General features: G+C 63.3%; 2 protein-coding genes across 2 annotated transcripts; one reads left to right on the forward strand and one right to left on the reverse strand.

Annotated features, from left to right (window-relative positions):
- Positions 1–2,053: 2,053 nt before the first annotated feature.
- Positions 2,054–6,570, forward strand: RNF215 (ring finger protein 215; the record flags this gene model as incomplete). The annotated part of the gene is made up of 10 exons (XM_082491439.1): positions 2,054–2,362; positions 3,561–3,689; positions 4,023–4,094; positions 4,172–4,257; positions 4,918–4,972; positions 5,284–5,388; positions 5,539–5,655; positions 5,733–5,870; positions 6,130–6,232; positions 6,346–6,570. The coding sequence occupies 10 exons, from the start codon at positions 2,054–2,056 to the stop codon at positions 6,366–6,368; spliced, it is 1,137 nt and encodes a 378-aa protein (XP_082347565.1). The 3' UTR covers positions 6,369–6,570.
- Positions 6,571–8,032: 1,462 nt separating this feature from the next.
- Positions 8,033–14,094, reverse strand: CCDC157 (coiled-coil domain containing 157; the record flags this gene model as incomplete). Its single annotated transcript, XM_082491795.1, has 10 exons — positions 8,033–8,270; positions 8,348–8,397; positions 8,879–9,018; positions 9,481–9,649; positions 9,934–10,101; positions 10,252–10,442; positions 10,776–10,853; positions 11,181–11,886; positions 12,830–13,001; positions 13,847–14,094. The coding sequence occupies 10 exons, from the start codon at positions 14,092–14,094 to the stop codon at positions 8,033–8,035; spliced, it is 2,160 nt and encodes a 719-aa protein (XP_082347921.1).
- Between the last annotated feature and the right edge of the window lie 242 nt (positions 14,095–14,336).

Genomic DNA, 14,336 nt, shown 5'->3' on the forward strand with positions numbered 1-14,336 from the left:
CTGGCACCCGCCGGGACGGGGACAGTCGAGGGGTGTTGGGTGAAGGGGGGGGCAGTCGGATTTGGGGGTATTCCGGTGTCAGTGTGTGCCCGTGTCACCACGTGTGTGCTGTGGCTGTGGGGTGCACGGATGTGGGGTGCCCGTGTGTGCAGGGCTGCGCGTGTCCCCGTGCACCCGTGGCTGTGTCCCCGTGTGCGCACGTGTCCCCGTGTCCTCATGGTACCACCACGTGCCCCTGGGATGTGGGGTGCCCGTGTGTGCAGGGCTGCGCGTGTCCCCGTGCACCCGTGGCTGTGTCCCCGTGTGCGCACGTGTCCCCGTGTCCTCATGGTACCACCACGTGCCCCTGGGCTGTGGGGGGCCGTGTCCCCAGGCCTGGTGCTGTCCCTGTCCCAGTCCCTCTCCTGGTGCCAGTCCCTGTCTGGGTCCCAGTGTGTGGTCCCTGTCCCAGTGCCTGGCTGTGTCCCAGGCCCCCTCCCGGTCACGGTTCCTGTCCTGGTCCCTGTCCCCATTCCTGTCCCGCTGTCAGTCCCAGTGGCTGTGTCACTGCTGGTCCCTGTTCTGGTCCCTGTCCCTGTCTTGGCCCTGTTTCCCGTCCCTATCCCAGTCCTGGTCCCTGTACCTGTCCCTGTCCCGGCCCTTGTGCCTGTCCTGCTCCCTGTCCCCATCCCGGTCTCTGCTCCCTCTGCCTGTCCCCATCCCGATCCCTGCTCCCTGTCCCTCTCCTGGTGCCTATCCCAGTCCCTATCTTTGTCCCGATCCCTGTCCCTATCCTCATCCCCAACCCAGTCCACGGTCCCTGTCCCTGTGCCGGCACCCATTCCCAACCCATTCCCAGCCCTTGTCCCTGTCCCTGTCCCTGTCCCGCTCCCTGTCCCTGTTCCCATCTTGGTTCCTGTTCCCTATCCCTCTCCCAGCCCCTATCCTCATCCCTGTCCCCATCCCCATCTTGATCCTGGTCCTGGTCTCTGCCCCTATCCCTATCCCTATCCCTATCCCTATCCCTATCCCTATCCCTATCCCTATCCCTATCCCTATCCCTATCCCTATCCCTGTCCCTATCCCTGTCCTTGTCTCTGTCCCTGTCACTGTACCTGTCCCGGTGCCCATTCCTGTCCTGGTCCTGGCCCTTGTCACTGTCCTGCTCCCTGTTCCTGTCTCAGTGCAAGTTCCCATCCTGGTCCCAGCCCTTGTCCCTGTCCCCATCCCTCTCCCTGTCCCGGTGCCTGTCCCCATTCCTGTCCCCATCCCACTCCTTGTCCCCATCCTGGTGCCTGTCCTCTTTCCCTGCCCCCATCCCTGTCCCCATCCCTGTCCCCATCCTTGTCCCTGCCCCCATCCCTGTCCCCATCCTTGTCCCTGTTCCCATCCCTGTTCCCATCCCTTTTTCCCATCCCTGTCCCTGTTCCCATCCCTGTCCCCATCCCTGACCCCATCCTGCTCCCTGTCCCCATCCCTGTCCTTGTCCTCATCCCTGTCCCTGTCCTCATCCTTGTCCCCATCCCCATCCCCATCCCTGTCCCCGTTCCCATCCCTGTCCCCATCCCCATCCCTGTCCCCATCCCTGTCCCCGTTCCCATCCCTGTTCCTATCCCTGTCCTTGTCCTCATCCCTGTCCTCATCGTGTCCCCATCCCCATCCCTGTCCCCGTTCCCATCCGTGTCCCCATCCCCATCCCTGTCCCCATCCCTGTCCCCGTTCCCATCCCTGTTCCTATCCCTGTCCTTGTCCTCATCCGTGTCCCCATCCGTGTCCCCATCCCTGTCCCCATCCCCGTCCCCATCCCTGTCCCCGTTCCCATCCGTGTCCCCATCCCCATCCCTGTCCCCATCCTCATCCCCGTTCCCATCCCTGTTCCTATCCCTGTCCTTGTCCCCATCCCTGTCCCCATCCCCATCCCCATCCCCGTCCCCCTCCCCGTCCCCCTCCCCGTCCCGTTCCCGGTTCGCGCTCTCGGGCTCCCCCTGGCAGCGCTGGGCGGGGCGGCGGGTCCTCCGCGGCGGCAGGGGGCGCTGCGGGCCGGGCCGGGGGCGCTGCGGGGCGGCGCGGGGCGATGGCGGCTCTGCGGGCCGCGCTGCTGGCGCCGCTGCTGGCGCTCTGCCGGGGCGGGCCGGGACCGGCGCCCGCCGCCCGCGTCGAGGTGGCGGTGGCCGGGCCGGACCCGAGGGACGGGGACGGAGCCGGAGCCGGGAGCGGAGCGGGGGCGGCCGCGGGGGCCGGAGGCTCCTACACGCTGCGCGGGGCCGTGCTGGGGGCGGGGGGCGGCCGGGCCGGGCCGGGCCGAGGGGGGCCGCGGGTGGGAGGGGGGGGGGAGGAGGAGGAGGAGGAGGAGGAGATGATGATCCGCGGCCGCCTGCTGCTGGTGAGCACCGGCACCGGGAGGGGGGTCAGCGGGGGGAGGCGGGTACCGGGGGGGCGGGCACCGGAGGGGACTGGGGAGGGAATGGTGGGGGGGTAGCAATGGGAACTGGTGGGCACTGGGAGACACTGGGGGGGCAGTGGGCACTGGTGGGGAACGATGAGGGGAGCGGAGGGAACTGAGGGGGGCACTGGGAGACACTGGAGAGGAGGCTGTGGGCACTGGGGAGGAGTGGGGGGGGACAGCAGGAACTGGTGGGCACTGGGAGTCACTGGGGGGGCAGTGGGCACTGGTGGGGAACGATGGGGGGAGCGGAGGGAACTGAGGGGGGCACTGGGAGACACTGGAGGGGAGGCTGGGAGCACTGGGGAGGAATGGTGGGGGGGGCAGCAGGAACTGGTGGGCACTGGGAGACACTGGGGGGGCAGTGGGCACTGAGGGGGCAGTGGGCACTGGTGGGGAACGATGGGGGGAGCGGAGGGAACTGAGGGGGGCACTGGGAGACACTGGAGAGTAGGCTGTGGGCACTGGGAGGGAATGGGGGGGGAGCAGTGGGAACTAGTGGGCACTGGGAGACACTGGAGGGGGCTAATGGGCATTGGGGGGAGCTGTGGGCACTGGGAGGGAATGGGGGGGGAGCAGTGGGAACTGGTGGGCACTGGGAGACACTGGAGGGGGCTAATGGGCATTGGGGGGGCAGTAGGCACCGGGGGGATGCTGTGGGCACTGGTGGGAAACGATGCGGGGAGTGGAGGGAACTGTGGGGGGGCACTGGGAGACACTGGAGGGGAGGCTGTGGGCACTGGGGAGGAGTGGGGGAGGAGCAGTGGGAACTGGGGGGCACTGGGAGGGGGCTTTGGGCACTGGGGAGGGAATGGGGGGGGGAGAAGCAGTGGGAACTGGGGAGCACTGGGGGTTGGCAGGGAGGCCATCGAGACTGGGGTCATGGGGGGCTCCGGGAGGCAGTGGGGCAAGCAGGGAGGGGGTGCCAGTGGCCGGGGGTGCCCAGTGGCAGAGAAGGGGTGCAGGGAAGAATGGGGCATAGTGGGGGCCGGATCCTGTCCCCTGTGCCACCCCAGCTGCTGTCCCTGTGGCCATGCAGTGCCCGGCTCCCCGGGGGTGTGGGGGTGCTATGGGGGTGCCCTGAGCCTCGGGCATCCGCCCCGGCTCCTGCCCCCGCTGACGCTGCCGTGTCCCCCAGGTGGGAGACGCGGAGCCCGAGCTGGGCGCTGCTGACAGCTGGATCGGCGTGGTGCCCGTGGGCGAGGAGCCGGCCGAGGTCCCCCGGGGAGCCAAGGAGGAGTCATTCACTGCCACCGTCGTCAGCAAGGTGACTCTTCTCCTGGAGCAGGGACTGCCATGGTGTTTGCTAGTCACAAGCCCGCAGGGCACCTCCTGGGGTGTCTGCTCGCCAGATGCGGGGGGGGGTCCTGCGGTGTGCTTGGTGGCGGGGGGGTCCCTGATAGGGCTCCCAGGCAGTACCAGCTCCTTTTGGGTCCCTGGGGCCCTTCAGCCAGGGCAAGGAGGCACTGGGTGCTGCCTGCTCTTTGCAGTGGGACGGTGTCCTCAAACCAGGACAGATGGGAGCTGAGCAAGGGCACGTTCCAGCTGCCTGTCCTCCTGCCTGTCCTGCCCTCTGAGCCTGTGCTCTCTGCCCCCGCAGATGAAGCGAGCCCTGGTGCTGGGGGCATCAGCCCTGCTCATCCTGGCGCTGAACCAGAACGCCATCCGGGAGGTAGGAGAGTCCCAGCAGCGGGTCCCTGAGCCGCTCTCGTGCCCCGCTGACCGCTGTTGCTTTCTTCTCCGGTGCAGCTGGATGTTTCCCAGCTTCTTGCCAAGCCTGTGATCGTGATCCAGTCTTCGGACAACGTCACCAAGCTGCTGGGAGCGCTGCTGCGGTACGGGCTGGGGCAGCGGGAGAGGCTGGGCGAGAGCCGTAGCTCTGCGCCTGGTCCCCTGCTGGGCTGTGACAGCCAGGGGCTGCCCTGAGGTGGGGGGGTCTCTCACACAGCGCATCGCGTTTTCTGGGCTGGTGTCGAGCTTGCGCTGTGCGGAGGCCAGCTGGGGCTGAGACACGTGTTTTCAGGGAGAGTTTGAGTCAGATCCAGCCCTTCCTCAGGGCTTGAGCCCTTCCGCGGGTCCCCACGCAGCGGCAGGGGCTGATAGTGGTCTCGGCCAAGGTCTTTAGGACTTTCAGTACAAATTAGCCAGACCGGCTGGTTATCAGCATGACACCGGCATCTCCACTGCCTTTGGCAGTGGTTGTCCCCACCGCCTACAGTTTTAGGACCCCTTCTGTCCTTCTTACACATGGTAAATTGGTGTCGCAGATGGGGAAACTGAGGCACGGTGCTGGGAGGAAGAGACCTGTGCAGGGTCGCTCGGAGGACTGGGCACGGGGAGTCTCGCTGTCGCATCCCCTGTGTGTTCCTTTGTCCCTGGTGGCCCTCCTCACTTGTGGCTCAGTGGGGACAGGGGTGCTCCTTGGCACTGGGGTGCTGCGGGCTGGATCCTGCTGTGCCCACGGGATTAACACTCATCTCACCTTTTGCTCACAGGGGGCTCCGGGCTACGGCGAAGATCACATACCAGGCGGTGCTGCTGGAGAACCTGGTACGTAGGTCCTCTTCTTCCTCTTCCTCCTCCTCCTCTTCCTCCTCGTGGGAGGGCATGGGCATGGCTGTGTCCAGCCAGACTTCCCCAACCGATAAGGAAGCAGGAGCCAGATCCACGAAGGTTGTTGACGCTGTCGGTGCCTCGGTTTCCCCAGAGACTCGCTCCGTGGGAGCGGGGCAGCTGGCAGCCGCCAGCGGTTCCTCCTCCCCTCGACACGTGTGATCTACCCGGTGTGCCGGGCCCCCCCCGGCCTTGGGCAGCGCCGCGAGCTGTCGCGGCCATCAGCAATGCCCTCTTCTGCCTTGCAGGGAGTGACCCTCACCCTGTGGTCGACCTGTGGCCTCTCCCGAGGGGGTCTCTACGGCGAGTGGCAGGGGGTCATCTGCACAGGGGAGAACAGCTCGCAGGTTCAGGTACGTGCTCCAGTGCTGGTGAGGGCTCCTCACGTAGCCAGAGTTCCTGGCATGGGGGCAGTGGCGCTGGCGGGGCTGGGAGCAGAGCGGGGGTCTCCAGTTCATCCCCCTGCCCTGATCCCTGACTGCCTGCCGGCACTGTTCCTGCAGAAGTACCTCCAGCAGCTTTGGAACACCATCCTCCTCATCGCCCTGCTCCTCTGCACCGGGGTGATCGTGCAAGCCCAGCGGCAGTCGCGGCAAGACCCGTCGGAGCAGGATGCTGAGGTGAGAACATCTCGGCTCTGCTTCTCGCCAGGGAGACCCGCGGCCATGGTCTCTGACCCTCTGCTCTGCCTTCACAGCTGGACCTGAAGCAGCACATTCGGCGGCGGCTGTCGGCACTGAAAACCCGGCGGTACCATCCCGGCAAACCGCTCCAGAACCGGGCCTGCGAGATCGATAGCTGTGCTGTCTGCTTGGACCAGTTCCACAAGAGCCAGGTAGGTACTGGGGGGACTGGCACTGCGCTGGGAGGCCCAGAGCCCCTCCTGGTCACCATTTGGGGCCACCTGTGCTATCCCTTTGCTGCCTGAGGCTCAGCTTGCCAGCGCCAGGGTGTCCCTGCCAGGGAGCTGTGTGGCAGGGGATCGTCCCCCTCGCAGGGCAGCACGATGGTGGCAGGGCTGTGACACAGCCGCTGCCATTACCGTACCCCAGCCCGGTTTGGCTCACGTCTGCCATCCGCTTTCCTCCCCACAGTGGCTTCGGGTTCTGCCCTGCTCCCACGAGTTTCACCGGGACTGCGTGGATCCCTGGCTCCTCCTGCAGCAGACGTGCCCTCTCTGCAAGCGCAACATCCTGGGTGAGAGCCGCAGCGACCAGGGAGCGCGTTTGTGCCGGGGTGAGGGCTGGGGAGGAATCGGAGCCCCCTCTCAGGCTCCCCGTGCAATGACCCTCCATCCTTCTCCCTTCCAGGGAACTGCTGCATGGAGAGCTAGCTGCCGCGACAAACGCACTCCAGGGACAGACTCCATCGCCGCTCCGGGGAGAGGGAGGGGGGCAGGGGGTGCTCGGCAAGCGGCGCTCGCTGCTGGAGCGGCTACGGCGTGGCCGTGCCCGTCGCAGCACCCAGCCATTCGGAGATTGAAGGATCTCGGGGCTCTCCCTGCTGGGCACGTGTAGAGGGGTGGGGGGGGTCCAGATGGCCAGTGCCGGGGGGGCTGGGGGAGTGGGGCTGGGCAAGGAACCTACGGGAGCACCCATGGGTGTAACGGGGTGGGGGCTTGCAGGCTGCAGGCAGGGAGAGCCCTGGCCTGGCTGCACTCTTTCCCTACTCATAGGGATTTTTCTAAGTCACTTTTTTTTTTTTTTTTTTTTCTTTTCTATTTGCTGGTGGCCACGGCAGAGTGGGCAGAGCCCAGCTTGTGCCCGAGCCCGGTGGGGGCAGCCTGGCTGCGGGATGAGCCCATCTGCACCGCGGGTGCCTTGGGTGGCATCTCTGCCGGGGACAGAGCTGGCAGGGCTGCCACGCAACCCGCCGCCTCGCTGCGGGAGGGCAGGGGGGGTTTGAACGCTTTATTTATACTAACTTAATAGAAAGGACAGCATGAGTCAGCTGCAGGGACTGAACATAGGGCTTGTTTGACCAAACACGGGTGTGCGCTGCGGTGACCGGGGACTCGCCATGAGCCCTGACGGGCTCCTGTTCCATGCAATGGCTGGAGTCTGCTGGGCTGCAGCATCGCACGTGTCCATCTCTATTAAATACAGAGCAAGGAGGGGCTGCCGTGTTGTGTGTTGGGGTCGTGTCACTCCTGCCGCCCTCTGAGGCTTGCGAGGTTGCTCGGCGGTTCACGGCCAGCCTGCGTGGGTGGCTCAGTGGTCCCTGGCCCTTCTGGGTGCCCATGGCTGCCGGCAGCGCAGGGAGAGCCACTTTCCCAGGCTGTGGCTGTGCCGGTGAGCTAAGGGCGGCTCAGACTCCTCATCCCCAGCCCAGTTCTGTCTTCCTCTTCAAAAGCAGCGTGACCATATCACAGTCGCATTTCCTGGCGTGAGCGAAATGGCGCAGCGCTCAGGTGTTGTCCAGCTGACGGCATGGTCAGACCTGTGCCAGGGACTCCAGCGGCAGCTTAGCTGTGGGTAACCGAGCTCCAGTGTCCAGGAATGTCCCTGGCCCCGCTCAGCTGACTGTGCAGGGGCAGCTCTGCATGCCCAGGAAGCGGTTTCCTTGCCCGCTGCGGGTCCCTCCTCTCGCTGCCAGCTGGGGAAAGCCAGCCCCGGCCTGGTCCCTGCATCGGGGCTTCTCCCAGCCAGCCAGCCCAGCCCTCTGCGCCCTCACTCTCGGTTGTTACCACAAACCACAGCGTTGCCCAATGGAAAGAGCCAACAGGGGAAACTTCTGTTCGGTGCTGCAGTCCTGCAGAAAACAAAACAAAGCAACAGCCGGAGGCTGGCTGGTAGCTGAGCCGTGACAAAGCCACTGTGGGGACCGTCTCCCTGGGCTTCCTACGCCCACGGCGTGCGGGCTTGATGGGACGGGCAGACCGGGTTTCCCAAGGGAAGGTGCCTTCACGGTGCGTAAAGAACGGGTAACGAGGTCCCACGGGGCAGGGCAGGTGGCTGCTTGTTGAGCTCTTCATTTTTGCGTTGGTCTCATGAGCGTTTATTTGCGGTGGCCACCGGTGGGGTGAGAGGAGAGGGGCAGTGTCCTGCCTCTCCTCCTTGGCTCGGGGCGGCTAAGCACCAGTCCCTCAGCTGGGAGCGAGAGGCAGGGTCCGGCTTTGCCTGTGGGCTCTGCTGAGGGCGGCTTTGACCGCTGGCTGCTGGGAGCTCGCTGCCGGGGCTCGCCTGCAGCTCCGTGCATCCCTGCGCTGTCCCTGCTGCCTCGGCTGCTCGGCCGCCTGCGGGTGGTGGGAGTGGTGAGAGGGGAGGAAGAAGAGGGAAGCTCCCCAGCCACTTCCTCTGGGTTCCTACTCACCCTGTGTCCTGGCTGCTGAGCTGAGACCACAGCTGGGTCTGCGGGACGAGCTGGGGAAGAGAAGAGAGCATGAAATTTCCCGTCTCTGCGCTCAGCTCCAGCCACACACCTCAGTCTCTGCCGTTGGTGGCTTTCACCGCTGAACTGGTGGCAGTGGCATTGGTGGCACAACAGCCCCAATGGGGCTGATGTAAAGGAGCTGGGAGCCAACCCTGGGCACCTCGGCCAAGCAGCTTTCCCTGCCAACACCAGTTAAACCAGACTGATCTCCCAGTTGCACAGGAGCCCAGGCCCTGGAGCTCAGCCCCGCACAGGCTGGGAGAGCAGCTGCTTGACTCGTGGGGAACATTGTGTGAGGAGCCCCACGGCCTTTTGCTCCCCAGAGCCTTCCCCGCAAGGGAACCGGTCCCCAGAGGATGTGGGACAGTGCCAGGGGACATGGGGTGGTCTTAGGGTACTAAGCACCCCGCTGGCATGTGCGCCCCTCTCCCTGGTGGTACCCAGCTCGCCCTGCCTTGAGTGCGGCCTCACCTTCAGCACACCCTGTTCAGCAGCCGCCTTCACCTTGGCAAGCGCAGACCTGAGCCGTGCGTTCTCCTCCTCCAGCACGCCGATCCGGATGCTGTTGGCCTGCAGCTGCTTCTCCATGTCCTCCATCAAGTTCCCGGTGCCTGCAAACAAAATACAATGTCCTTGCGGCAGGAGCCGGAGCTCAGCCCGCTGCTGCCTGCCTGCTCGGAGGTGTTGGCAGCAGCCCTCCTCCCTCCCGAGCAGGGTGGCTGCCCACTGGAAAGGAGCTTGCCCCAATTGGGGAGCACCAGTGCAGCCTGGGAGGTGGCAGCTGGGACCCAAAACTCTGCCAGCTGAAGCTATGAGGGCAAACAAAGCTCTGCCCATGTCCTGGCACTGCTTTGCTTCCTGGCCCAGAGGTGGGACAAACAGCACCCATGTAGGGAGGCATGTAAAGATGGAAGCAGCTTAGCATAGCTCTTCCTGGCTATTAGTGGGAGAAACGGTGTTGTACAAATAATGCTGGTGCGTCCGGGGTTGGCAGAATCCCCTGCAAGCTCTGGGACACCCTGAGGGCACAAGCCCACTGCGGGGAAAGCCGGCGCTGCTGCCCTCTCCCTTACTCTGAAACTCCGTCTCGGTGGGGATGTGGAGCTCGGGAAAGAACACCAGGAGCCTCTCCCGCTCCTTCAGCTCCCGTGCCTGCTCCTCCAGCCTGGACACGTTGGCCTGCAGCTCTGAGACAGACTGCTCCAGGTTCAGCTTCTCCTGCTGCAGGGCGTCCAGCAGCTCCTGCAGGGCACAGCAGAGAGGTGGTGAGGTTTGCGGAGTGCCCTGCAGAGACTTGTCCAAGCAGGAGAGAGGTCTTCCCCAGGGGATCCCGGGAGGAGATGGCCACATGGTAATGTCACACCAAGTCCCAGAGTCCCTCTCCTGGGAAAACTGACTATGGGTGGGGGACGGGGCAGTGGGTGGCTCCTGACACCCCCATGGCACAACCGTGTCCCACACTAGCTGCTCCCCAGGAAGCCCCGCTCCTGGCAGGCCCCGCATGTGCGCTGGCTGCCAGCACTGACCTGCTGCGCCCGTAGCTGTTGCCCGCTCTGCTGCTGGCTCTCCTCCAGCTGCTCTGCCAGCCTGGCCTTGTCCTCCTCGGCCTCTCCCAGGCTGGCTTGCAGCTCCTCGCGCTCCTGGTCCAGGCTGTCAAGCTGCTGCAGCAGGGCCCTCTGCTTGGCCTGCAGGGACTGTACGGGGCAGGTGAGCCTGCCTGGGGCTGCTGCTGCCCCCATTCACCCAAATTCACCTTACGCCGGGCAGCAGCACCCACGGGCTCAGCCCACTCCCACAGCACGCTGTGGGGCTGCAGAGCAGGGAGAGAGCACGCCCAGCCATACCTCCTCGTGCCTCAGCATGCTCTCCACTTTGGCCTTCTCCTTCTCCAGCTGGGTGGTGGTGGTGCTCAGCTCCTGGCCCAGGCTTTCCCGCTGGCTGGTGAGCAGCTGCACCTTCTCCTCCAGCTCCAGCACCTGGCTCTTGGCCACCATCGTGGTCCTCATCTCCTCCAGCAAGGTCGTCTTAGTCACCTCTGGGGAGAGACAGCACCTTTGGCCAGGCTGGGCAAGAGCGGGAGAAGCTTCCAGATAAGGTGGTTTGAAGGGGCCCTACACCCTCCACAGGGCCTGGCGAGGGGGAGGCAGGTCTGACGGGAGGGCTGCGACCCCCCAAATTTCCACCAGCACAAGCCCACAAAGGTGCTGGGTGATGTTTGGGCATTGTAACAAAGGAGGCTTATCCTCCCCCCATTCCCACCAGCGCTATACCCGACCGATTCTGGGGGAGCTGGGCATTACGTGGGTGTAAAACACTCAGGAGACTGGGGGAGCGATGCGCCAGCTGGGTGAGCCCCAGGGGTCCTTACCCAGCTCCTGCACAGCAGCCTGCTTCGCAGCCAGCTCCTCCTTTAAGGCAGAGAGTCGCTCTTCCAGCAGAGCAGCTCCTAAATCGGCACAAAACCACTATTAAACATTAAACAGCTCCTCAAAGAAACTAAAACAAGGAGGCAGCGAACGGCCGCACCACAGCATTTTTCATCCAGTGATTGTATCGTGCTGTGCTTCAGCAGGGAGGAGGCAGTGAGAGGACGTGGACAACCAGCTCCCGCTGTCTGGGGTTAGTGTCACAGCGGGGAACAGCCCTGGCGCCTACCAAAATCAGCAGCAGAAGCCCTGCTGCTGCTGATGGGATCAAAATTTGAGCACGGACTCTACACTTCTCCTGCAAATACCCATGGGCCTGGGACGGGATGCTGAGAACAGCACTGTACCTCTCCGTAGGTCATCCTTGTCCCGCTCCAGCCTGGCTACAGCCTCTAAGTACTCTTTGTTCTTTACTTCCAGGCTCTGCTCAGCCTCCTTCCTCTGCTGCGCTTGGGTCTCCTCCGCCTGAAGCAACCGGGAAATGTCCTCAATCTGTTTCCGCAGCTTGTCCTTCTGTTTCTCTGACTCTTCCAGCTCAGACTTCAGAGGGTTGACCTGCTGCAGTAACATCTGGAGGTGTTTGCTGATCCGGGAGAGGTCCTTGCTCTGCTCCAAGGCCCAGTAGCTTATGTCCTTTGCAGAGAGGGTCCTTCTCCCTGTGGTGTCCTCCACCATGGCCTGGAACCTGCTCAGAGCCGAGGGGATGTTCTGGCTCTGGCAGATGCCGGTGATGGTTTTGCCGATCTCGCGGAGGCTGGCCTGGGCGCTGGCACAGGTGTCGCAGGGTTCCAGAGATGACACAGCGGTCTGTGCGGGGATGCTGCGGCTGCTCTCGGCCACACTGCAGGCAGCCCTGGGCGGGGAGCTGCGCAAGGCATTGCCATCTGGCACACAGACACCCGATGATGGGCGCGGAGAGGCAGACTGAGCAACTTCTGTGGAAGTTTTCAACTCCAAAGCAACAGGCGAGCAGTGTTTCAGGTGTTCCTTCTTCGGTTTCTCAGCCTTGGGGGTGGATTGCAGCGTGGGGTTCTCCTTCCTGCATGCCTTCTTCTGGTGGAGAGAGCAGAGAACAAAACCAGGGCTCAGATCAAACAGAGTCAGCTGCAAATGATCCGTAAGAGCCCAAATACAGAGGTGTGAAGCGTGGGGACAGGACACCAGTGCAGCCAAGGGGTGACGAGGGCAGCAAGCCCTTTTCTTGGGAGAAGTCCCCAGAGCTTGGAAGAGGACAGCTACCAAGCACTCAGGTTCCATGTTCACGGTGCTCCATCACAAGCAAAGCACACGGCTAACAAGTAAAATGAATTGTTTCCCACTCTCTGATGCAGGGCACAGGAAAATTGGATTTTTCCAAGCTGCCAGACAGCTTTCCAGCCACTGCTACCAGAGCTGTGGGTTCATGATGGGAAGCATCAGCATTGAAACCTGCTCCCCGTCTCCCCTTCTTGTGACCGTCCCTTCTTTCCCACCTCCCGCGCTGTCTCCTGGTTCTATTGGATGAATTATTGTGAGACTTTGCCGCAAAAGGGATCATTTGGGGGGGAAAAAATGCAGGGGGTGGTGTAGTGCTTTTACCACAAATTATTTCAGTGATTTGAGCCAGCTCAGCCTACAAACAGTGCGGTGGGCAGAGCTGCAGGGGCAGGAGAATATTCTTCCAAGCAATAAGGGCAGCCAGGCTTGCCCATCCTGAGATGCTGGTGGAGGAGGGTGGATCCAGCAGCACAGCTTGGAGCAGTGGTTAGAGGAGGGAAAGGGACTCAGGCCAGCAGCGGACAGTGCGGGACAGATGTGTCCTGTCCAACACATGGGTCAGCACTCGGAGGGTCATGAGCCAGAAGCACATCTGGCACGGCCACTGCGTGTGTCACAGGGCGTCCCCAAGAAGGACCGTGACCTCAGCACAGTCCAAATCGTTTGGGGTGAGGCAAGAGCTATTTCCGTGAACCCTGCACTCAGCTCGTGGGGTGTCAGGGCCCCCCAAATGTCCCACCTCAGCCAGGAGCCGCTGGTAGAAGGCCCCCAGTTTCAGCATGCTGCACCAGTACCTCCTCACTGTCAGCCCCGCGGACATGCAGGGTCCCACTGCCTGCGCCGGGGGGACGGCTTGGTTGCTGAGCAGGTTTTCTGCGTAGCCCGTGAAGCTCTGAAGCAGAAGCAGTAGCCTTTTTCAACAGAAACAAAACACAGCTTAGAGCAACAGAGTATTTGTAATGGGGAAAGGGCTCTTGGCGTTTAAGATTAGCACAGTGAGCTTGAAGGGCCAGTGCTGAGGTGAGGGAGGCAGTCACTCCTCCCCATCCACTGGACAGAGCAAGTTTGGCAAAGGAGGGTGGATAGTGTTCCTGTCACTACCCCCAGCCTGAATCATTCCACAGAGCAGTATTTGGTGGGATGAAAATCCTCCTGCAGCTGCTGGGACGCAGGGTGCACGCGCTGCGTGCAGCCAGCCACTACTGAGAGGCTGCAGTTAGGCTTTCCCGACAGATTTGGGGCACCCACGCTGCCAGTATCAAACCCTAATTGCTAGGGTAAACAGGTCCATGGGAATGGCTCATCTTTCAAAACGGAGTCGTATTTATTTCACCCAGATTGCAAAAGGCGCTTTTGCCTCCTAGGCCTGTAGGTGCAGCTGTGTCTGAGTGTTCCCAAGGTTTTGGGGGGGCAATTTAACGAGCCTGCCCCCATCTGCCCAGATGCTCTGAGCACCCAGGCGGAGCAGCGGCTTGCTCTGCTCCTTTGTGGCCAGCATTTGTGCTGGTAGCCCTGAGCTCTCTGCAGGGAAAAGAGTGGGGTTTTAAAACTCAGCGTAGAGCTGCAGAGCACGAGGCCAAAGTGCCGACACACGGTTCATCATGGAACTGCACGGGGAACAAAAAGCATCCAAAACACTCAGCCTCATTCGATGGGCTGGATGCACAATGGTCCCTTTCCCTCTGAGGGGAAGGCACTGCTCTCTCAGCTGAGCTTCTTTTCAGAGGGGTGGTTGGGGCTGGTTTTGCCATCTCACCTGTCTATCACCAGCTCCAGCAGCACCACGTGGGAGTGCTGGGTGAATTCGGGGTCGTTCTCGGCATAGCTGTAGTGCTCCAGCAGCGCCGCCAGGTCCAGGTCGCAGGACACTTTATCGGGGAATTTCCAAGAGGGGAAACGCACGGCCCCGGCCCGGGAGGAGACGTCGGCGATGGCTGCCTGCAGGTCCCTCAGGTCGGCCCGCAGGCTCTCCATGCAGCCGGGGTGGCCCAGGAGGTGCGCCATGTCACTGAGGCGATGGGACCAGGCCTGTGAGCTGGGACAGGGCCACCAGGCCTGGGACGGAGGGACAGCCCTACGGGGGAACAGGTCGCTGGACCAGCACAGGGGCTCCCGGGGCTGGGGGACCCCAGGGGGGACGGGCAGCTCCAGAGGGACCGGGGGTATCCCGGGAGAGGTGGCACCGGGCCGGAGCCTGGGAGAGGACGCAGCGACAGGGGCCCACCCGCCGCCTGCTGCTATGGCAA

The sequence above is a fragment of the Vanellus vanellus genome (assembly GCF_965231255.1).
Source record: "Vanellus vanellus genome assembly, chromosome: 16".
NCBI classification, from domain to species: domain Eukaryota; kingdom Metazoa; phylum Chordata; class Aves; order Charadriiformes; family Charadriidae; genus Vanellus; species Vanellus vanellus.